A 23,975-nucleotide genomic window follows, 5' to 3' on the forward strand; every position below is an offset into this window, starting at 1 on the left:
TTTGCAATATTTTGCAGGGAGAAACAGAAGAACAATTCAGGATGAGAAAATGGCTGTGGAGATGCAATCAATAAAGGTTACTTATTCTTCAGCGAGAACTAGGGGTGACAGTGTCACTGTCAGTTTTGATAATAGTTAGCCTCAAAGGCCAGAATGTTTAGCTCTTCTTGGAGAGCGCTCTGTTTAGATGTTCCAGGATATCCCATGCATCAATCATGGTTGACATCATTTAGTGGATATGAATTTGCTTGGGGAGTTGATACTTGGATCTGTGAACCCCTCAGTTTACCAGTTACTGTAGGCTTAACACTGGTATAGACAGAGGTCTTAGATTTCTACTCTAAAGGTTGAATTGGGCATAACTTGGCCCAAAACTCCTGTAGTCCGAACCCAACTTAAGTGCATAAAGAGCCAATCAATGCAGAGCCAGCATCTTTGTTGTTTTTTTTAATCTAATAAAAGGCAGAAAACAAACCAAAAATTGAAAGAAGTAAATCAAGCACCATCTTTCTTTCTGAAATCAGCTGTTTCTACCGTAACAGTTTTTTCAGTGATTAATTTGATGCCACAGAGGCAGTTCAGGTCTTTGTCATTGGGACACAGCAATATGTGTGAGGTGAAAAAGAAAGTGGTTTGTCGTATCATCTGTTTGAGAAGTGAACGATGCAGGGCACCCTTTCTCCTACCATGTTAAGGATGTGAAACTACAGAAAACAATCTGTTCATTTATAAGAGAAAAGAAAAGTGAGTGCAGAGTTATATGTTGATAGTGGGGTTGGCACGATATTTATAGACTTCTGGGAAAGGTTCCACATACAGATATATATTTACAGAGTTGATTCTTTGTATGTTGGCCCATTAAGGTTCGTTGGTATTTCACGAATGACATTCTAGAAAGCTGTTTGGATGAATTTCCATTTCAGTGTGGCTGTGACACAATTATCAAAGTGGTACTAAATGATCTCTTATCGTTCCAACCCGTGTCGCATATCTCTGAGTAGGAGTCAGTAGCATCTTGCAGATTCTGCAAAGGAAAATGCAAGTTACTCTTGCTCTTGCATTCTTCTGTGTTATGGCTGCACGTCAGAATCATGCGTTCAAGTGTTTTCACCCCAAGCATCCAAAGAAAACATAAATACGCACACACACATCAAACAAAACTAAAACTAAAAATCTAATCTTGTCTGACAGTTGACTTAATGTTTTATTTATTGTAAACCTCTTTTTTGTAAACTTTTGAATAAATTACTAACTGTTATTTGGGGTTATTTATATTACTCTTTTAAAAATATTCAGCGAAACTTTCTGTGGCTATTCATATATTTCAAAAAAGAAATATCTATATATATATATATGTATATATACAGTATATATAAATATTTATTTTTTTAGAAATGAAGTGATCCCACCGGTTGAACATACTACTTTATCATTAATTTCCCAATAACACATTGTCAAAGTATCTTACAATAGTCTTCTGTTTTCGTTCAGTTGCCTAGACATTGTTAAGCGTAGCAATCTATCACAATACATAAAAACACTCAAACATACACAAATAAGAAATCACACATTGAAGTGTTGTATTTTCAGGAGTATTTTTCTCATTTTATTCAAGTACAAAAACGTATACTTTATTCTTATGATTCCAATGAATACTAAAAGGTCTGAGAATTCTATTGAGAGCACACCCGGATGCTTTGCTTTTGTTCTTTATCTATGAATATGACAAACTACATAATGATCATATAGATTTTTCCATTTAAAACTAAATAATGTGACAGAGTCCCATTTTGATTTGCAGCATATCATTTTTGATACAACAATTTCTCGATTATTACTATCCAACTCAAATGTAAAAAGTTGAAGTCAATAATAATCTCACATTTTGGCACTCTTGTAAGGTTTTGGCTGATCAATAATGTGAGTAAAATGTTTTCCATAAACTGCTGCGTCAGCGAATTTAGATGAATGAACTGAACCGTAAAGAAGTATTCCACCCATAGCCTGTGTTAGAAAGTGTTCATATTTGGAAAGAAGAGCCCTGAGAAAACTTCTCAACATTATACTGACAGCACACAACAACAAAACATTATAACTAAAAATGTATGTTGTAATATGGCAGTGAGGGGATTATGAGAGAAAAAGCTAAGGTTTAGTGTGAGGGCTCAGTCTAACTTATGAACAATTAATACAAAATGATCTAGTTAAAAAATACCTCTTTGTGCAACAACAGTTTCATCTCAATACTATATCCATTTTTTAACCTCCTATCAGCTTCAGTACTGGTATAACTGGAGTTTTAGGCAAGAGGCTGGATCACTTTGAAGCAGAATAAAAACCATTTTGTCACAATCCAAATAATACTATTATCTATACTAAGTCTTTTACCTATACAAAGTATTTTATTTTGTCTCTAAATCAAAAAGGAATATACCAGGGTTACCAAAAAATCTTTACAGGGGGATGTCTCTCAATACGAAGCAGAAAATGTTCGGATGCTCAGCTGTGGAAACACAGCAAAGTGAGAGGTATCTGAAAGTAAAGACGGCAGTTTCTGAGAGGTTGTTAAACCGCAGTTAAACCTCTGGCATTTAACAAAGGTTACCGAATATATATTCAGTGAAGCTGCCATTAAGTACTTCTGTTAAAATGTTGTGGATAATTTCCATTACATCAAATTTGGTGGAGCCGCAGCTGAGGATTTTGACTCTGTTTAAAGTCATTATAATCTGGACAAAGTAAATATGAGTCTTTCAGTATTCACTGTAGCCTGGTGATGGAGACACAGATACTTATACATCGAATAGCCTACGGCTGAGAGGATTTATTGGATTTTTAGCACAGCTGACATGTTATTACAGAAAGTACCTATTACATGAGAAGTTAGTAAATCATCAAGATTCAACTATGGACAGAAAATGACTTGGGTGCAGTAACACAGCAAAATCTACAAGCACATATCTTGTAAATTTCTATTCTTATGATGTAAAAGCTTCAACGTTTAGATGTTTACTAGCACACAAAGCCATTTCTGGTAGTTTCTCGGAATGTACAACTAAAATTTAGAACTCCTCTTGGTAAAATCAGCAACAACTCTAGAGAAAAAAAAGCAAAGGTGTATACATGGGTGAAATACCTCTTTACTGTGCAATTCTCAGAATTTATGAACTCATGGCCTAAAGGTGGGTGGGTTAGCACTTGTGTGTGTTTCTGGGATGGTATAGGGCCAGGATGGTCGAGAGGCATCAGAATGAGGTGAACAGAGAGGAATGAGTCAGAATGATAGTTTGAATGAGTTAGTTGAGTCTGGGTTAGCCCTTCCCTTTACTCCTGCTTTTAGAACACAAGCACGCACACATACTGGTGTCACAGGCACAACATGTGGTGAAGCACAAATTAAGGCCACAAAAGGACACACAAATAAGAACAAAACATGACAACACGCTACTTGTTTTTTTTATCACAATACACGCGTACAAGCACACGCAAACACGCACAACTGCACTTCAACATATATATATATAATGAAAAAAAGATATGAGAACACTTTTAGCTCACGGGTGAGGTTCAAATATACAGAAAATGCTATAAACATCTAAACCAAATCACAACCACACACCTCACAGCAATATCCCCGCTGGCAAATAATGTTCAGCCAATGCTGGCAGCAAGTGTCATCAGACGTGGGCAAAACACAGTGTTAACTGTAACGTTAAAGCGAAGATAATACAGAAATATTAGTGAAAAAGTGTGAAAGAATACAAGAGCTTTTAACAATAAATAAATTTGCCCATGAATGAAAGAACATCATGTCACAGCAACATCGTACGTTGAACATTATGTGCGACACAGCTGCCCGTGTGTTACAGCGTAGCGTTAAGAACACACAATTTATTGAACAGGAGAAAAAAAAATGAAACATTTGATTGTTAATTTGGCATAAAAACAGAGAGAACATTGTACACCGTGAAGAGAACTTCATACATTGAAAGCATGCCATGCACATATTGATGCCATCAACAAAAAGGGCAAACGGCAGGACAATTCTTTTTCACGTAACCCACGCACATCTATCACAGCACATCCCAAAATTAACTGCGCTGAGAACGTGTTTCAAAATATTTTTAAGTAAGCAAAGTGCAAGATTAAACTTTGTTAATCTTGCAGGTTTTATAAACATTTATTGTCTGCTAATAAGACCAAATTTTTCCCTCCCTTAACTGTCTTTGAACAAATTGCTCATCTGAAGAAAAATGCTTTCTCTCTCTCTCTCTATCACACACACACACACACACACACACACAGACACACACAGACACTGTAACAGCAAAGCATGCAGCATGCACAAACTGTAAAACACACACTGAGCTGGATTTTAAGAGGAGGAGAGGGTCCCCACTCGACTGAACGAGGGAGGAGCGCGGGAAAACAAGATGACAAGAGAAGAGGAGGCCCAGAGGTCAACATGAGGTCTTATGAGGTCAGAGGTCGGACAAGAAGAGCTGTGAGGAAGAAGAGCAGGAGAGGGGAGGAGGAGCAGGAGGAGGAGGAGCGGGGCAGCAAATATGACATGTCACAGGTTCGGAGAAAAAGAAAGTCAGACAGAGTCCCGAGGAAAAGAGAAAATTTCAATACAGCTGGAACACTGAAGTTTGAGTCAAATTTTGTCTTGTTCTCAGGAGGAGGAAAGAGGCAGAAAGATAGAAAGAGCGAGATAGAAACAAGATATGAAAGCCCAGAAAACACTATCATTAGTGTACCGGAGCCACTTTTGACGAGTGTATCCATCCCAGACTCATATGCATGTATGCACACATACACACAAATGTATGTGTGTACACACTTACACGACCACGCATACGCCCACATATAATCTAAATCATGTTCATATTAGAAAAAAAATGTATTCAAGATGAATTAACAATAGATTTGAGCTTGTTTAGTCTCATTTCATCTTAGAATCCTTTACAGTAAGTCTGGGAGTTATCTTTGCTACCCATATTCAGAAAAAAAGGGTAAGAACCATCATGTTCTGGGCTAAAGTATGAGGTGTGAAACAGTGTAACTTAAAAAAAATGACTCGTGCCCGCTGAGGAATGCACCGAGGTGGTGTTAGTGCATGCTGATAAAGGCTGGGTTCATGGTGGAAGAATGACCACATTCCTCAGACCTCAAAAACATAACTTGAGACCCATCATCATCATCATCATCATCATCATGTCAAGAGCAACAAACCACCATGCAGCCCCAGTTCCTTTCAACTTACCCCTTCTGAAAAACGGGGGTCTAATAACTCGCGGCTTGTGCACTACACGTGATGGCCTTGTGTCCGTGATCTCTTGTGGGGCAACAGAAACAAGGTAAAATGGCTGTTACCCACACTCAAAGGCAGCAGGGCGGATTTCAGGGGTGAAAGGTAAATAAAAACAGTGGCAAATCTTTTAGGGCTTGAAGATTATTTCTCAGATATTTTTGTAGCAGTAATGACAATGATATCTAAGTATAAGAATAATGATTTAAACTAAACAGGGAGACGTTCGTTTTACTTTCAATGGAATTTTTTTCTAATTTAAATTTTTTTTCAAATGGCTGTTTCTTTTAGTGTTTGAGCATTTTTTTAAATTGGTCATTAAAGTTATCAAATCTTACTTATTAAATTCTTCTCGTACAGGAAAATACTGTACTGACCCTAGTTGGGATTGGCTCCAATCCTCTACTGGGAACATATGTGCTGTCTAAGCTCGCCTCTCTGAGACTGTAGGTGGTGCAGATTCAATGACCAGCCAATGCCCGATTTAGCTCATTACATTCTTGTATGACAAAAAAAAACCTCATATGGATATGTTAACAAGACTAAAATTTTGATGATTCTTGGAGGGGGCTTTAATGTAAAAAAAAGTCATGACTAAGTACAAATTCTAACCACTAGATAGGAGCATTGCCTTCTTTCTTTAGAGGGGTTACTGATTGCTGATAGGTAATCACATTTGTTTGAATACTGCATGTCGTGTGTGTGATATCTGATGTGTTTTTGTGGGTCTTACCATTGACACTGATGACACTGGGGGACAGGAAGGTAGAGTCGCGGTCACCGAGACGACAGGCTCCCTCCTCTGAAGACCCGGGTCCTGGCTGTGGGGCCTGGGCCTCCAGTGAGGTCACGATGTCTGCACGGTCAATGTTCTTCAGAGCAACGTACAGGCTCTCCACTAAGAGGCAGACACATCAAGGGAGAGGACGACAGAGAGAGCGAGGGAGACCAACGCGAGGACAAGTGCGTGCACGAGGACAGGAATGAGAGAAGCACACAGGGAAGATCAGGGAAGGTGGGGTGTTAGAAACCGTTGTACAAGGTCGACCACTGGAGTTTAAACTTGAAGCGTCGTAAATTAATGTAAGAATTCCACATTATGTCAATCATAAAAATGTCTCAGTAGATACTGTAATTATGTTTGTTGTCAGTGTCTCTAATCAGAAAAAAGTCACCTGTGTCACATTAAGATGCTTATGAAGAAAAAAAAGCACAAGTAGCTGTGACACTAAGATCTGTGCATATGTATTCTTATGCAATGATTATGTAGATAAGGGATTTTTTAAGTCTGACAGTCGGGCAAAAGAACTCTACTATGGTTATTTGCAATTCAGCAAATCCCAACAAGTATGCTGAATGGAATCTTACTCAATACCTACTATAACTTGATCAGTTTGACACTAAAGAAAACTGATGATTCTCTGGCAAATTCTGGAGTTACAATGTCTTTTTTGTTTTCTTTTCTCGATAACAGAGGTGTTAAGAGGATGCCGCCTTGCAGAAAATAGGCAGCATCCTATTATCTGTTCAGTGAGGCGCACATGGGATGACTGACTAAACTAAAATGTGAACAGGCAACGCTTTATTCATTATCTCTTCCTGTGAGTATTGAAGGGATGTGGAGTTGGACTTACTCTTGGCCCTTTTGCCCTCTCTACTGGCCCACAGGTTGAGCAGGGCAGAGCTCTGGTCCAGCAGGGAGTTAGGATTCTCTACACGGATCCTGTTGATGTCATCGACACCAAACTGAAGCTCTCGGGCCAACTCTGAAAGGAGGACAAGCAAAAATATAAACAAACAAAAAAAGTGATAACAGCTATATCGAGGCACAGGTCAGGATCTATGGTATTTTAGCTAGCTACGTGAAATAGCTACATTTGTCCACAGTGCAGTTTTGCAGGTTAAAAAGAAATTGTACAACAAGCGTGTTTTCCTTACCTTGTTTCCTACACACATGCAGCTTATGTTCTAATTAATCTGAATCTCAGTGTTCTTTGGCTTCCTGTGTCTGTAGATCATGATGTCCACTTTCCAAGTCTCACTACTGCCCACAACTTTGAGCTAATCATGGAACTTAATGCAGACTTGTCCTACACAATGTTTTCAACAATCCTTGTACTTTTCTCCTTCCCACCAGCTTGCTATTCCTGGCTTTGCCTCTGCATTCTCAACTGATAGTGGTTATGATTACGAAATAAAATGACACGATTTGCATTTGGTCTCATGTTGATGTTTTGTTCTAAATGTTCCAAAACACATGGTTAGACAGTTTAAAAAATGAATTCATGGACACAGTTTTCCACATTTCATGACTCACATTACATGACTGGAATGTCATGTAATGTGAACCGTGCCAGAAAAAAAAGCAACAGTCAAGGGATGTGTTGCCATCTCCCAATTTTCAACAGTAGACTGGGATGCTGCTATGTTTTAAACAATGGACAAACATACCTAATAACATGTTTTGGTGAGACTCGGCTCGGTCAGTAATACTTAAAACCTACTAACAGTACTTTAGACAGAGGTTTTCTTCATATTTAGTTCAGGGCTGTACACATCTGAAGTGACTAACCTGCCCAACTCAAACCCAGCTGTTCAGATATGATGTTGATTTTGATCTCAGTCCTCTGCATGGCATTCACTGTTGCTAAAAGGGAAAAAAAAAGTAGTTTAGTTACACACAATCTCTTGTCATCATGACCAAATATGTAAATGTTTTACTAAACTGAAGAGGCTCTGACTTAATTTACCTTAAATTATAGAGATGATCTATGTTTTTTTCTACTGCAGATCACAAACATGTCTGAATCATTTTGTCTCAAGGAAATGAATAAGTCTTAATTCCCAAATATTATAGGTGGGTATGTATACACATTTTGTATCATACAGGCAGCTGCTCTGAGACAGTTTCATTTTTCCTCTTTGGCTTCCAAGTCATCATCTGCAACCTAAATGGCTTAACACTGACTTGAGTTGCTCTTAAAAATTCTTATAACAACACTTACCTTTTTGGTCTGTTGGAAAAGATAAGCAATAGCCAGAACATTGTTTTGATCAGTATTATCCTCAGGGTTAGGACACTACGTGGACAGGGGTTCATTCAGGTGCTAGTCTCACTAATCATAGTAGCATTCAGTAATCATTACAAAAGGACTGGGTTGCAGTGTAGCAGCGCTGTGTATTTGATAGACAGAAAAGGCCTTTTTCCTCATTGCCCTCCACCTGTCACCAGCACCATTTAATTAGAATATAACAGTCAACTTGAGTATTCATTTAGCACAGGCCAGTATAAGGGCTCCTCTGTCTAACTCCACTGCGAGGTCCTGCCCATTCTCAGTGCTAAGCTACAGTACTAATGCCAACAGCATCTGCTGCCATGCGGTTGGACGTCGCAGTGGAGATATCAGCGCCATGCAAAACCACATAACAGAAGTCATTCATATCTTGTCATAGCTACCAGGACACTCAGGACAGAAAAGGCTAACTCGCCAGGTGCCATGGAGCCATTTTTTTGGTCATGTTTGAGATTGCTGCTCATCTTTTGGTAACACATCCAATCTGGTTTCCTATAACTGCACTGCAAAAAATTCTGGGGCATAATGTAGAGCAGTGCATTGCATCCAAGGCTTGGTCTTTGTGCCATGCGTGCACATGAGACAGAATAGAGCAAATAGAGAGGGCAATATACAAAGCAGGATTGTGGGCAAAGGGGCAGTGCAACATTCTGTGCCCGTCTCCACTCTGTGTACATCAGGAGAGGGCTGAAGGTCCGGCAACGAAGACTCACCCAAACCAGGCTCGTTGAGTGCACTGTAGCGCTCTCTCAGGGCGAGAGGGGTTAAAGTTCGCCTGCGCTCCTCACTTCCAACAACCTAAACCAAAAGGGTAAAAATGGCTTTATTATAATTGTCTCAAGTGGAACTTTTTAAACTTCTCAAAGACACTGTTTGGCAAATATAACCTTAGCAATATGTTGCACTTTAAACAATTAAAAAAAAATACATTATTATTAGTCTGCACAAAATCTATCCAGAGCCTGACCTTTCATCATTTTGTTAATTTTCAATTGGAAATAAATGTAAAACGATTCATAGTGTCCATATCTTTAAAGTAGCCAGTCCAAAAATATGAATTAAAGTATTTGTTAGATAAATCATCTCAAGGGTTTACTGGTCTAAAATTGTCCATTTGTTGCCATTTTAGTGGTCCTTCCTATGAAATAGATTTTGGTAAAACAGTGCCTTATACTGTTAAGGTATTAATCTATCTATTCAGAATTTTGGAATGGATTTTGTGCACTGATTGACATTAAATGTACATATCCGGGTTTAACTGTTGTTGAAGTTTCAATATTTTATTCCTTTTTGCACCATTAAACAATCTCCCTTAAAAAAAGGGGGAAAAAAATCTTGACTCATCCTGCAATTTTTCCATCCAATAAAACAATCTAATTTTTGACATTCCCTTTTAGCTATAAATTCAAACAAAAACATGGCAGGTGGGTGGTGCCTGTTTAGTGCAGCTGGCTAATCAGAGCCGTCTGGGCTTTTTGGGACGGGGTCGGCCTTCATGGCTTCTGTCTTTACAAAAAAACTCATAAATATGTGGGTTAGCATGTATGTAGTGCTGCATTTCTTCAAGAATCCATTTCAGTCTATTTGAAATTAGGCACTGATAGATAAATACAGAATTCCAAATATGTCTCAGCCTTGGGAAAAACTGTGTGTCACATAGCCAGACCTCCCTCCCTCTCATTAGAAATGAAAGGGAAGTTCAAGCACTGGAAAGTTTGAATGAAAGTCAACTTGTTTTAGTTGCCTTGTCCTTACCTTGACACAAGGTGGCATGGTTATGTTAAGGTTACACAGTACATGCTGCGTGTCCTCATACTTGGTGCACTTGCGCAGAAAAGACAAAAACCCAGAGGCATCCTTGTTGCTATCTCGGACCTAGCAAAGATAGTTGACAGAAAAAGAAATAGAAGAAGAAACGAAGAAAGAAGGAATACAGAGACAACGTAGGAGGAGACAGATAAAAGAATGAAGAGTACAAGTAAGAAAGAAGAAGGTGGAGCGGAGGAAGAGAGAGGAGCAGCAGCAAGAGGAAGAGAAACAGATCAAAACAGGTATTAGACCTCTTCTCAGTGTCTGGAGCATGTTGCGCAGTAACAGGGGACGAGAAGCATGGGGAAACAGGGATGGAAGCAGTCCACAGGCAGGCAAGAGGGAGAGATTTACCTGCACATTTTACCTGGACGTCTGTCAGACCAGACAGTTACAGAGTGACCGTGAGAGAGAGAAAGAGAGACAGTGAGACAGACACGTACAGACAGGCAAGGCCGCAAGATAGGAAGGCAGGCAAAGAAAGTGAGGGAGTCACAGGACATGCAAACAATTACCTAAGAGAGTTGGCAGCTAGATAGGTAAGTAGTTTATTGCATGGCTATAAGAATTCAACTAGCTGATACTGAACTGTACTGTATGCCACACTCACAGACAGACATGGAAGGAATGACAATGGCAGTACTTAAGAAAAAGAAATACATACAGCCCACTGAATATACATTAATATGGTCAGAGAAGAGACATGAAAAGGCTTGTACACATACAGGGAAGAGTTTGTGAACCCTTTGGACTTGCATGGATTTGTTATTTACAAATAAAATGTGGTCTGATCTTTATGTACCTCCTGTAGGTCCAGAGATATTTGGATACAGACAGAATTTGCTGCTCGAGTTGCTTTCCAGAATGTATCCCCATTGCAGTTATATAGTAAATCTGGACTCAAAACCCATGGTCTAAGATGAGAATGTTCACATTCAAATTGTTGGCAAAGCCAGTGGCAGTCAAACTTTTTAACTTTGCTTTTGACTTTGGCCATTCCATAACATAAATTATCTTTTTTTTCAACCATTACTTTGTATTTTTTTTTCTTTATATAGTTTTGAATTCATCACTCTGTCAATGACTGCAAGGCATCCATGCCTTGAAGTGGCAAAGTAGCCCCAAACCACGACGCTCTCTCCATCATTCCTGACAGTTGGGATAAAGTTTTTGTATTAGTAGACAGTATCATTTTTTAACAAAGCAAAACAGCGTGCGTTTCAATCAGACAGGTCAACTTTTGTCTCATCTGTCCACAGAGAAGTTATTCCAGAAGTCTTGTGGAAAATCAAGATAATCTTTTGCAAAAAGATGTGCAACAGTGTTTTTTCGAGATCTCATTCCATTAACATTGACTCATTCCGTTCTTAGTCAGCGTTTTCTTCTAGTGGAGTCATGTACAAAGAGTTTGGCAAGTTGAAGAGATTTAAACACATATTTTCCTGCCATCTCTTGGTTGTTTCCACTTCTTTCAGGACTGCATGCTGTGTTCTTGGTGAGATATTTGCAGGAAACCCACTCTTTGGTTGATTAGCAAGTATTCTGAATTTATTCTACTTTTAGAAAATTTGTCTCGAGGCAGACTGATGACCACCCTGGTCTATAAATGACTTTGAATTCGTTTGAAAGCTGGTGTGATGCAGACATCAGTGGTTGGTTCAAAACATCCAATTTTCATCGAGAAGAACAGACTTTACCAGTAACCTGACTTTATATGTCGTTATCAATTCAGTAACATGGGGCACCTCTAAAGCTCAGGCCTCCAATCTAATCATTTAATTCAAACACCTGACTGTAGTAGCTTTGAAGAAGCTGGAAGCAGGCTCAGAACACTTTTCCAGACTAGATTATGAGTGTGTGTTTAATAACAACATGAAAACTACATTTGTTATGGTTTTATAATCTTAGGGAGATTATCGCTGCCTAGAGTTGTGACTTCGATCAGATCAACATTTTATCAGTAGAAATGTGGAAATCTCGGAAGTTCCAAAGCGTAACTTCTCTCGCAATTTTATAAGCACTGCACAGTATGATAACGCATGTAATCCGTGAGGGAGGTCTCTTCAAAATGACACATTTTACAGTGAGACATTACCAAATGAGTGACTACAAAAAAACCGAACAGAAAATCAGAAATGAATGGAATGTTTGTTATAGCGTTTTCTCCTAATTTGGAGTGAGGCGATCAGGAGAAGGACAGTGAAATACAATAAGACACGGAAATGACTAAATGAACAGGTTTGCAGGTGCTCAGGAGGGAAACTATCTGGTAAAAATAATCTTTGACACACTGAGCCTATCAAGTGAATACCAAGAAAAGAAAAGAAAAAAAAAGAAAGAAAGAAAAAAAACCTAAAACTGAATGAATACATGACAAGTGACAGAGAAGCAGGCATATAAGCAGTCAGTAAGAGACAGACCTTCACAGAGACGGGCAGTCTGTTGTCTCTGAAAGCCTGGAAGCTGAAGCTACGAGGCTGCTGAGTGGCCTTCCTGATGGGCACCAGGTTCCCAGAACACTCCAGGTGCAGCGGCATGCCCTCCATAAGCTGTGGAAAATGTCAAAATAAATGATAATCCATTCATCGTGAAAGATTCTGCATAGAGAAGCCACGGTCAAATTCAAAATGGAAGAAGTTTGTAATAAGAAATAGGTAATAATAGCTAGGGGTATATCAAATAATAAAAAATGTAGAATATCTACTGCCCTCCATAAAACCTTCGCTTTCTGTTACTGCGGTAACCATTTCCATTTGCCCCAGTGCTGACCTCAATGTCTCGACTGCGGGCAACTTCAGTGAAGTTTTCATGCAGTTCCAGAGTTTTGTCCATCTTGTCATCTGTCATGCAATAACAACGTAAGCGTCCTTCGCGCGCTTCATTCATCTTTGCAAAAATAACGAACTTGGCCATATAAGGGACAGCCATGAGCTCCCTGTAGAGCAAGTTAGCAAAGGTCACCACCTCTGCCGTTCGTGGACAGTCTGCCAGCCAGAATCTGGTAGAGGAAGGTAGAAGAAGAGAAAAGATGAACGGCAACCCTGGCATAACCTGTACATGTATTCAAGAAAACAGGGAGGCAAAGATGACTGGTGATAATTTTGTCTTGAATGATGCTGAGTTGCAGACCTTGCAGACACATTGGTGGTAAAACTGGCACAGCTGTTGGCGTACATCAGCTTAGTGGTTCCAGTAATGTCCTCCCACTGAGCTGGTGCTGTTCCGCCTGAGTCACACCAACCATACTGAGTCATTCATGCCTTGGTAAGCAATTTTACAGACTTCTACACACATTATTCAACAGTACATTTATGTTACTTAGTACACAATTTTTTTTTTTTTTTCATCATCTTCCAGTGAATTCTACAGTACCTATGACACTGCAGAGAAGGCGTAAGCTGGTGGTATCTCCCTCGCCAGCATCCCGAAGACTCTCCCTCCAGGATGGTGGTAAAGGAATCCGCAGTCCAATCGGACGATGAAATTTGCGTCGCCGTGGTTCGATGGTAACAACTGGACTGAAGGTTGCCTGGTTACCAAGCTGCCTAGTCAGCAGTTCATCAGGGATTGGTTGCGCCTGAGGTTTAAGCGGTGAGTGAAATGCTTATTGATAAAATTCCAAAATGCCAGTTTAAAAGGACATTAAGCTGAAAAAGACTGAGTTTATAAACAATGTGAAAGATAGCTTCAAGCACAAACAGAGCATAGCGAATCCAAAAGGACAGTGCATAGGCGTGGGACTAATGTAAAAGAAAACGAGCAAATGTGCAATAAACAGAACCGTCAAACGAGCAGCCATACTCACACATGCAACAAATTCATATTTCACACCTGACCCAACTCAGATCAGTGCATCAGCTTGGTCAAGGTGGCTCACAACTTAAATCAGGGAACTGGGGAGTGACGAATGGCTGGATAAAAGGAAAACATAAAAAGACCAGCATCAGGCAAAGCAAAACTCAGACCCATGCATATTCCTTACATACTGTAGCATAACTGCAGTGACGGACAATGTAAAAACTGTACAGTGAAGTGGCCAAAACAACGGAAATGAGGAAGCAACAATCCATTATAACCCTTTGTCATGTAAAAAAAAAAGAAAGCAGAAACATTGTGTAAGATAAGATGGATGTCCCGTCATGTCCCCTTGTTCTGCAGAATTCAAAAAGTTTTTTGAAAATGTATTGCCTCTTTTTTTAAACACACATTTTCTTTCTTACTTGACATTACTGTTGATTTCAGTTACGTTTTAGAGAAGCTGATTTATGAAAAAAAAAAAAAAAAAAAGATTCAAAACTCAACTGGCAAGTCAGGACCATGGTTTGAACATCAGAATACACAAAGTAAGTAAATCAGCCTGTCCACAGACAGAACAGTCCATCTAATCGCCGTGACCGATGGCACAACTCTTGTGTTCATGTTCGTCCTCATCGGTCAAACGACTTAAAGCAACAGAATCTGTCAAATCTCAACTCAAAGAGAATGAAAGCAGCAAAAGCAGAAAAGAAGCCAGCAGGTACTTTTATGCACAGCGTTAGGATTTTGTTTGTTGTACAAATAAACATCCAATCAATTATGAAAAGTGTTGATCTGCATCCGATTAATCTATCATTAGATATTAATCTATCTATTAATCTATATTTGCACCACTAATTTTACCCATCTTGTTACCTGCAGTCCCAGTCTCACTCTCTTGGTAACTGCAGTCTCGGGGAAGATGGCATCAACATGGGGAACCAGCTTGCTGGTCAGCCGGCCGCCCTCTGGACCGATGAGATCGCTGTCCTGTTGGATGCGAGAGACTACAGCAAAGTAGAGTGGGAAGTCAGTGGAGATGATTCGACGGATTCTCTTCTTCTCCAGCTCCTCCTGACTCTCCAAGTCTACAGTGAAGTGAAGAAAGGGCAGAAATAGAAAAAAAAGAATGAGAGAAATTGTTGAAATACATGTCGGGAAAACAAGTTTGTGAACCTGAAAACTACGTACTTCTGACTTGTTTTAAAGCCCCGCACCATACCATTTTGCTTTATAATTGCTTGTCAGTTTTGTGGGCTTTTTATGCCGTCTTTGTGGCCTCTTCAACATGACAACAAATTCATGTGGCTGGCTGTAAGTGTGCAGGGCTCATACGGATATTTGCTTCTATGATAGCAGGGTTTCATACTACAGCTTTAGGGGGAGCCAAAGTGTTACTAGTGGAGTAGCGTTACTTTAAGTGGAAATAAGACAAACTGTCGTTGCACGATGCTGCTTTCTTACATAAAAAGAAAAGTCTCTGTTCAGGGTCATACATCAAAATTAAGACTGACTCATGCGCAACAATGCAAGGTCTCACAGACAGCAATATCCTTTGCAATCAGACTGACCTTCGTCCATCCCATTCAGAATAGTTTCCAGCACTTCGTCGCCATAACGGTTGCGATGCTCCTTCCAAACTGACCCGTTTTCACTGCGCAGGACCACAAGCTCTCGGTCCCCTCGGCCCAATGAGGCAAAGTGAGGGATTTCTACTATGACAGGTCTGTGAGTTAAACAACGTTGAAAATCTTTAATTGGTCTACATGCCTACAAATAAATCTGTGAAATGAATAAAACTGGTTGCCAAATTAAAACTATATTGTTATTATTGGATTTCCAGCGTTATTTACAGAATCAGTATTGATTAGTTTCCTAATTAATTTCTAACTAATGCATAGAATGAGCATTACCCTCCACAAATCCATAGAAAATCTAATTCTTGTTACATGTATCGCTCATGTATGAAATTGAACAATCTTTGGTTGTCATTAAAATTCCAGACAATACATTAAAGACATTTCATAAAAGTATAATTACACATATGGCCACATACTTGAGAGCATGTTTTCTAGAAGCTGAATACCACAAGTTTATCAAGTACAGATTTGTCTCACCCCAGGAACTGCATACTGGACGGCCCTAGGGAGATGATCCGGCTCGCGAGCCCCTCCCCCTCCACCAGTGGAGGAGGCGTGGTCAGTTTTTGGGGTTTGACGAGACGGCAGGTGATGCGAGTCGGTGCAGCACAGGTCCGGGGCGGGATGATCACCCGCAGGCCGTGGTGTCTGCTGCCTCGCATGGAGCCTCCTCGAGCATCCACCATGAAACTCACCAGGAAGCTGAATGTCATATGGTGATGCGATTATTAAATGAACAACTACAGGTGGAAATTTTAATACATTTAGCAATAAATAAATTGAGAAAAAGACATAATTTTTAACAAACATCACTGGGCCTCTCTAGGGGTAACTCTTCCCAACGTATGAGACAGGAAAGGATTATGTATTTGTACTTTCCTACTTTCTCTATCCTTGCTAAATTTAAAAAAATACATCAGTAATGCTGGTAGTTTTAGAATCTTCCAAAATCTATTCTTCAAAATAACCCACCTTTTATAAAGGCTTCAGTGAATGACAATTTACAGTCAGCTAACAAACAGCAACATGTTCGATTAGCTCACCCTGTGTGAATGGGGCTGGCCACAGGGCTGACATTGTCTGAAGTCTCGGTAGCTGGACTACTCGGAATGAGCGAGTCATCGTCGTATTCTTTTGGCAAAGGGATGGGGGTGTGCTGCAGTCAGAAAGAGAGAGTAAAAGAGAGGCAGTACAACAACCGTGACTGAAAGACAGAGAAAACAGCAAGGGAAGGACGAAAAAATGCTGAAGTGATGAAAGAAGGCATAAGAAATTAAATAAGAGACATGATTATTTTCTAACTCTAACTAAATAATGTAAGTAATGCCTAAACCAAACCAGGAAGTGCAAAAACAGTGTAGTCTAGTAAGGTGTTGTCATGTTATTGAACATATTTTATACTGGTAGCGATTACACACCATACAAAGGCCTGTGGTTCTGCTTCATCCAACCACCCCTCCTTCCTCTTTATGAGAAGATACAGTTTCTTAATCGAAAGACTTGAGAATAATGTCTGCTGAGATGTGGAAACACTCATATGAGTTGTCTCTCCCTTCAGCCTCTGGTAGACTCAGTACTTTACTGGACTCCTATGAGCTGTGCTGAGTGTGAACAAATAACCAATAGGATCGTTTCAGCTCGAGGACTTGTTGGTAACAGAGAAAACCAAACCAAAAGAACAGATGTAACTAGGTGAAGAGTACCTGGTCCAGCTGAACTGTCTCTGGTGACACACAGGGGATCCTTGGAATAGCAGGAGAATAGGGCCTGTGGTATAACGTAAAGACATAGTCAAATATTCTGCAGCAGAAATTGAAATAAAATCATTTTCTCACTCTGCTGCATGTCACACTTTAAGACAATACATCACTCAATTACAAGCACACTCGCATCGTTGTTAAGTCATGTTTTCTTAAGACGTAATGGATAACAGTTGAAACATGTCAATTTAGCACCTGGTCTGCTTCGACTGTAACCTACAGAACTCAGCCCGCGTCTAAAAACCCTATTACTTACGTTGTGCCCACCCCACCCTCAAAGTCTCTGAGGCTCCTCTTTGGGGACAGAAAGTCATCATCCTGGTCTTTGAAGTCATCAAGTTTCAAATAGCGTGCTCCATCCATTCCGAGCAACTCATCCCCTGTGGACAAAATTAAAAAGCGTAAAAAAGAAGGGTAAAGAAGCAAAGATGAAGAAAAAAACTAAAATGAGAAAAAAACAGGTTGCAAGGAGAACATAATAAATCAAGAGAGAAAAGGATGTGACCAAGGGAGTATACAGAAAATCCTACTGATTTCCTAAATCAAGAAAAAAATATGTGCCAATGGAATTAATTTTTCCTCAGTTCATTTCATCTCATTTATCTATCATGGATATGGATTATTATAATTTATGCTGTGAGTGACTGTATCTCCAACACTGAGTTTTTCCACCTCAAATTGAAATAGTGTCACTTGATTTGATCCAAAAATAAAAAACCGTAATCTTTACACCGCCATCCTTCCCATCCCTTCACCTTCATGAAACCACAGAAAAAAATGGCCACAAAGCAACTGCAAACATTTTAGTCCAAGCGATGGAGTCAAACCAACAACGACCAGAGCACATGGAAACCAAAAGAGCGAAAGAAGAGGATTGGTAAGACAGTGAGTATTAACACAGTTTAGGACACTGCATGGACGGCAAACTGCAAGGCACCTGGTGACAGCTTTTTTAGTGAGCATGCCCATTAAAGATGAAATCACATGTGGTGATGGTTGTTTCTGTGTAGGAGAAAATACCTCAATTATTAAATAGGAATGGTACCAAAATAATAACCATAACAACAACAACAATAACACATAAAACCACTTAACAAGACAGAGATGTTTACAGACGATTTAACATCCATCAGTACAAGCTGTTCAGGAACCCACAAAAATATCAAAGCGATTAAATAAAAGTATTAAAAAGAACACCAAAACGGATTGCAAAATGAAGCCAGCTTGTCAGAACGCATCCAAAATTTGTTGCAAAAAAGTGATTTGCTTTTTTATTGTTTAAAAGCTGAGAGACGGCTGCATAAACAGCTACTGTGTGCTCTGTTTGCAGTGTCACAGCTGCTCCTCAGCATGCGTTTAATCAGCTAATGGTTCAATTAGGGTGGAGAAGGTAGGAGGAAGAGCAACGCTGAATTGGAAAGAAGCCAGTTTTGTTTTATACGCACAAAAATTGGAATTATGTCAATAAGAAGTCCACAGACACATATGCACTGATCGCTGGTAAAAGGAAAGTGTGACTTGAGTACATGCTGATGAAAAACACATTTCTTCATAAAAAAAATCAATTTCTGAACAAGACAGAAAGAAGAAGAGAACAGAGTTATGGTAAAAAGAGATTAAGACAGAGAACAGCAAACAGGGCTGACTTGAGAATAGAACTGATTAGAAAAACAATTAGTGACACACAGAGAAAATGAGAGAGTGACTGCAATGGCAGAACTTCACTAGTCACTGGACCGGACAAGGCAGAGATACAGACACAATCCTACCTAACGTTAGCTGGGCAACCCCTACAAAACAAACGGAAAAAGGTGTTATAAACAGTTTGAAATAAGAGCATTCAAATTCATGGTGGTGCTTCAATATGTCAGCGTACTTCCCATGCAGTCTTCTTCTAGCAAAATAGCACATTAAAGCTGAAAAACAAAACTCAGTGCTAAAGAGTTAATGGGTTTAACCGAATCAAGTCATATAGCCTACCTTCATCTTCGGAAACATCCAAAATCTCATCTACTGTCTCGGGAAAGCTCATCCGATGTTTCTCTGTGGTAATCTGCAAAGAACCAGGGCGAAAATAGATATATGAGGTACAGCAGAGGCAGATGAAAATAAGAAAATAAAAGACGGAATAGCCTGAATTAGTTTGCAAGCAGGTGAGGGAGCAGAGCGTGACCGATTCGACTGATTATCAAAGTTATCATGTGTCAAAGCATCTTTGTCATGGTATTGCATGAGCCACGTGTGAAGTGTCGCTCACCGTGGAAACAGACTCCTCGGTAACCAGCTTCAGCACATCTATGACAGAGATGTAACCCAGGCGCTTAGCAATGCCCAGGGGAGATGTCCCATTCTATGCAGACATGTGAGAGATGTTACTAAAAATATTCTGAGAGATTTTTTTTTTTTTTTAACATCACAAAATAAAATGAGAGCATATTTCATTCTGTCTGTAGAAGTGCAGAAGTATATTTTCACTACTAACATTTACAAATGCAAACCTACAGACTGCAACAAAAGCAACCTTGAAAATAAACTTGTAACATATAAGCCTCAGTCAACCAGAACTCAGAAATCCAAATCGACAATGCACATTCTTTGACTTTAACTATAGGAAATGTATCCAGCATTTCTGCTTGTTTCTACTTTTCCCTTTACACTGAGAAACAAATACAACAGTATGTGTTCATTTTTTCCGGAAAACATGGATGTAAAGTCTGTTCTATGTTAGAGGCAATGCTAAAACAGATGGTGAAAGAAATAAGAAAAAAACATTGCTTAGCACAACTTTAACCTCTCCAAAATCGGATTACTTCTCACTATGCAAACATGTCAGATGTATCATTACAGAGCCCTGGTTCTAGTCCGATTTATGCATGTCATGTAAATATATATATTCATATATAATATAAATGCTTTATACATACATATATGTACATATATATATATATACATATATAATATAAATGCTGTATACATATATTTATGTATATATGCGATGAAAAGCTCATGAGTAATTCAGGCTAGAGTAATGGATGTGTGGATGGCTGCAAAGCTGTATGCATATTGCAGCTATGATTACATTTGAATGTAAATTCACAGCTATTTCTGTCACCAGCACCTAATTACACAGACAAGCAAAAAGCTTTGTTGGAAGAGTCAGTTACTCAAGAATCAACAACTCAATCTGAGTTCCATTTGACATCTATTCATCCACGCTGCACTCAATGTGCAAACTGAGAAAAAGGGACGCGAATGTCTCACCGAAGTGATTTCATTTGGTAGTGCTCCATGTTTCAGCAAGAGGGTGACGATATCTGTGTGGCCCTGTTGAGCTGCCTGGTGCAGAGGGGTGTAGCCCATCTAAAGGTATGTAAAAAAAAGAGGACTATTACAAAAGAAGACGAAAAAAGAGCAGAATCATTTTTCTTTGACTGAAAAAAATAAATAAAACGCTTGTAGATTTTACCCTCGTCTTGGCGTTCACATGAGCCTGCTGCTGCAGAAGGAACTTCACCATCTTGATGTTGCCATAGTGACAGGCCACGTGAAGGGGTGTGTAGCCCATCTGAGACAAGATGAAAAGAGATGAGACTTTAATAATGCCTCCTAAATGGCAGTTTGCATCTTGTGTAATTATGTGTAAACACATACAAACACAACACAGCACGAGTGTAAAAATGCACCAAACGTAAACAAGCAAGTCATTTAATTAAGACCTATTTATGCATTCATTTGAAAGATTCATCACAATATTTCAAAATACTATGGTCCATTTCTGAACGCAGCATAGACAAAGAACCTTGGAAAAGGACATTGTTTCGTTGTTTCCGCAAGTGGAACTTCAAGGCCAGCTTTTAATTCAGTAGACCAAATATAACAAACTCTGCACCAGTGGAGGTGGTGCAGCTTACCCTTGAAGCAGCATAAACAGATGCACCCTGTTTGACTAGTGTGTCGGCGATGCCCACGTGACCCTCCTGAGCTACAAGGTGCAGAGGTGTCAGTCCATTCTGAAAGGCAGAAAGATGACAACAAGAGTCTTTCTCAAACACCATCTTTTCTAATGTTTAAGATGCACAATAACATAATAACCACATCTTTTTATTCACATTGTTTCATCGGTTTTCAGAGTGAGAAGCTACTTGAGTAAAGTCACTCTCTGGGAGAGATGTAGTTAGAACCGTTTCAGCCCACCTTGTTTCCTAGATTTACATTGGCCTGCTTGGAGATGAGCAGGGCCGCCATGTCTGGCCTTCCTTCCTGTGCAGCCAGGTGCAGGGGCGTGATGCCTTGGAGGGACTCAGCATTTGGTGATGCTCCATTCTGAAGCAGACAACTGGCCACCTCCACCTGGTTCTGCTTGGCCGCTATGTGCAGAGGAGTGTAACCGTTCTGTAGAAAGAAACAACGACAGACAGACACAAACCAGCATGGGCACTGTTCCTCTTAAGTCCATGTGCAACTTCAAATGATGATGTGAGAGAGCACTTGCCACTACAAAGATAGCTGAATAAGTTCCTGTATGTTTTAGGAGGAAGAAACCAACGCACACCAGAAGTTTCGAGGTGCAGGTAGCGGGTACTTGTTCACTTAAAAGGGAAGATACCGCACACTCTGGTCCATCATGCTGGATTTTATTACACAAACAACGTTTCGGTTTTTTTCAAAAACTTGAGAAAGGACACACTGGCCGAAACGTTGTTTGTGTAATAAAATCCAGCATGATGGACCAGAGTGTGCGGTATCTTCCCTTTTAAGTTCCTGTATGTGTCACTCTCATTTGCCAGCGATGGGTTTGGCGTATTGTGTCTGGCCTGCTTGTGTGACTATGTGCACAGGCATATGTGAGCATCTTACTCGGGCAGTACTGTGTGCAGATCCTCCCTTGCTGACCAGGAGTTTAACAACATCCAGGTTGTTGTGATGGACAGCCACATGAAGGGGTGTCAGACCATTCTGTTAACCACACACACATATACATGTGAACACATATAAACTCATCTATACACAAAATCACACAGAAACATGTATATATGAGACACATACACTACCATGGCAATCCAGAAATTAGCTGACAGAAAAAAATTACTTTATTGCGGTCTACTTTTTAGGCTGAACCACTTCTTACAGACAGGTAAAGTGTGCATTGTTGTTGTTTCTGGACTCACCTTCCCTGCTGCATTAGGGTTAGCTCCTCTCTCCAGAAGGAGCTCTGCCACATCCACCTTTCCATATTTAGAGGCTACATGGAGGGGAGTAAAACCTTTCTGCTCAAAAAAAAAAAAAAGACGTAGCAAGTCATTAAGATACGCAAAGATATAAAGATACTGAAAGTAGAAGGATGAAAAACTGAAATAAAATAAAGCACAGGCGGAAAAGTGGCTTAAAATAACGATAGTTAGATTTGACGCTGTGCTTAGTTTTACAATCTACCTTTGTCATCTTGACTTGCTGTGCTCCAGCATCCAACAGTATTCGGATTGTGTGGGCGTGTCCTTCACGTGCAGCAATGTGTAAGGGCGTGTGACCTGCAGTTGTAGTCGAGTCTGGGTTGGCTTTGTGCTCCAGAAGCAGATTTACAAGCTCCTTGTGGCCCATACGGGCCGCACAGTGTAGTGGCGTCTGGTCATCCTGGTAAACAGACATGTGAGGAAAATGACCTTGAGAAAGGACATGAGATAATACTTTAAGATAGATTATTCTGCCTTTTCAGCCTCTCTCACTTGTAGGATGTCTCAAGTGTCTATTTTGAAAGAAGGCTGACTTTTTAAAGAAGCTTAACTTTCTTCATCTTAATCAAAGAAAGGACTAACGTTATTTGGTTCGGAAAATACGATCTGTTCGTCAGTTCTGCGGGCATTCTTTGGCTCCATATAAATCATTCTGCTGTCAGAAATCTGGAGGTGATTCTTGATTCTTGGAAGATTTTGATTTCAAAGTTTTAAATAGGTTGGCGCCATCTTATTCAACAGATCTTCTTAGTATCCACACCCTGGAACAGCACCACGGTCAACCAGACAGTTTCTTTTAGATGCTCTGAGATGTAGAGTAAAACACAGATGTGAAAGAGCTTTTGCAGTGGCTGCCCCAAATCTGTGGAAGAGTTTACCTCTCCATATATGTAGAACTGAAGACATGTTCAAAGCATTACTTAAGGACCATTTCTTGCACTTGGTTTTCTACTTGAGTAGAGTGACACCTTCATCAATTATATAATGTTGCATTGTTATAATATTTTACTAATAACTTCTATTTTGTTTTATATCTTATTGTTTTTACATCTTATTTTTTGCCATAATGAGTTGCCTTTTTCTTTTTGTTATACATTCCATGTAATTATGAAGCACTTTGGTCAGCTTTTCTTGTTTCTTTTTCTTTTTTCACATGTGGAAAAAAGTTTTACGCTTTAAGCTTTGCACACATAAAGACAATGTTTGCTTTGGCCGATAAAACTGATGAAACTTTACAAACTCATACCTTAGCCTTGGCGTCCACTTGGGCTGTGTTCTGCAGAAGGAACTGAGCAACTTCACAGTGTCCTGCTCTGGAGGCCATATGAAGAGGAGTCTCCACTTTCTGGTGTCGA

General features: G+C 39.7%; 1 protein-coding gene across 7 annotated transcripts in view; it reads right to left on the minus strand.

Moving 5' to 3' along the window:
- The window catches only part of ank1b (ankyrin 1, erythrocytic b), a 66,546-nt gene that overhangs the window by 8,206 nt on the left and 34,365 nt on the right, over nt 1–23,975 (minus strand). For 5 of the 7 annotated variants that reach the window (XM_075456255.1, XM_075456252.1, XM_075456257.1 and 2 more), the window contains exons 13-38: nt 23,867–23,965; nt 22,823–23,020; nt 22,558–22,656; nt 22,247–22,345; nt 21,584–21,781; nt 21,301–21,399; nt 20,856–20,954; nt 20,651–20,749; nt 19,647–19,739; nt 19,370–19,442; nt 19,159–19,179; nt 17,646–17,769; nt 17,333–17,396; nt 16,673–16,785; nt 16,107–16,331; nt 15,561–15,715; nt 14,866–15,077; nt 13,567–13,771; nt 13,324–13,420; nt 12,964–13,192; nt 12,615–12,743; nt 10,141–10,260; nt 9,099–9,183; nt 7,884–7,958; nt 6,946–7,077; nt 6,045–6,209 (exon numbers count right to left, since the gene is read on the minus strand). In XM_075456255.1, coding sequence (XP_075312370.1) covers nt 6,045–6,209; nt 6,946–7,077; nt 7,884–7,958; nt 9,099–9,183; nt 10,141–10,260; nt 12,615–12,743; nt 12,964–13,192; nt 13,324–13,420; nt 13,567–13,771; nt 14,866–15,077; nt 15,561–15,715; nt 16,107–16,331; nt 16,673–16,785; nt 17,333–17,396; nt 17,646–17,769; nt 19,159–19,179; nt 19,370–19,442; nt 19,647–19,739; nt 20,651–20,749; nt 20,856–20,954; nt 21,301–21,399; nt 21,584–21,781; nt 22,247–22,345; nt 22,558–22,656; nt 22,823–23,020; nt 23,867–23,965 — 3,307 coding nt within the window. The remainder of the gene's footprint in view (nt 1–6,044; nt 6,210–6,945; nt 7,078–7,883; nt 7,959–9,098; nt 9,184–10,140; nt 10,261–12,614; nt 12,744–12,963; nt 13,193–13,323; nt 13,421–13,566; nt 13,772–14,865; nt 15,078–15,560; nt 15,716–16,106; nt 16,332–16,672; nt 16,786–17,332; nt 17,397–17,645; nt 17,770–19,158; nt 19,180–19,369; nt 19,443–19,646; nt 19,740–20,650; nt 20,750–20,855; nt 20,955–21,300; nt 21,400–21,583; nt 21,782–22,246; nt 22,346–22,557; nt 22,657–22,822; nt 23,021–23,866; nt 23,966–23,975) is intronic. The other 2 variants (XM_075456256.1, XM_075456253.1) reach the window with 1 other exon arrangement.

The sequence above is a fragment of the Odontesthes bonariensis genome, chromosome 22 (genome assembly GCF_027942865.1).
Source record: "Odontesthes bonariensis isolate fOdoBon6 chromosome 22, fOdoBon6.hap1, whole genome shotgun sequence".
In the NCBI taxonomy this organism is placed as follows: domain Eukaryota; kingdom Metazoa; phylum Chordata; class Actinopteri; order Atheriniformes; family Atherinopsidae; genus Odontesthes; species Odontesthes bonariensis.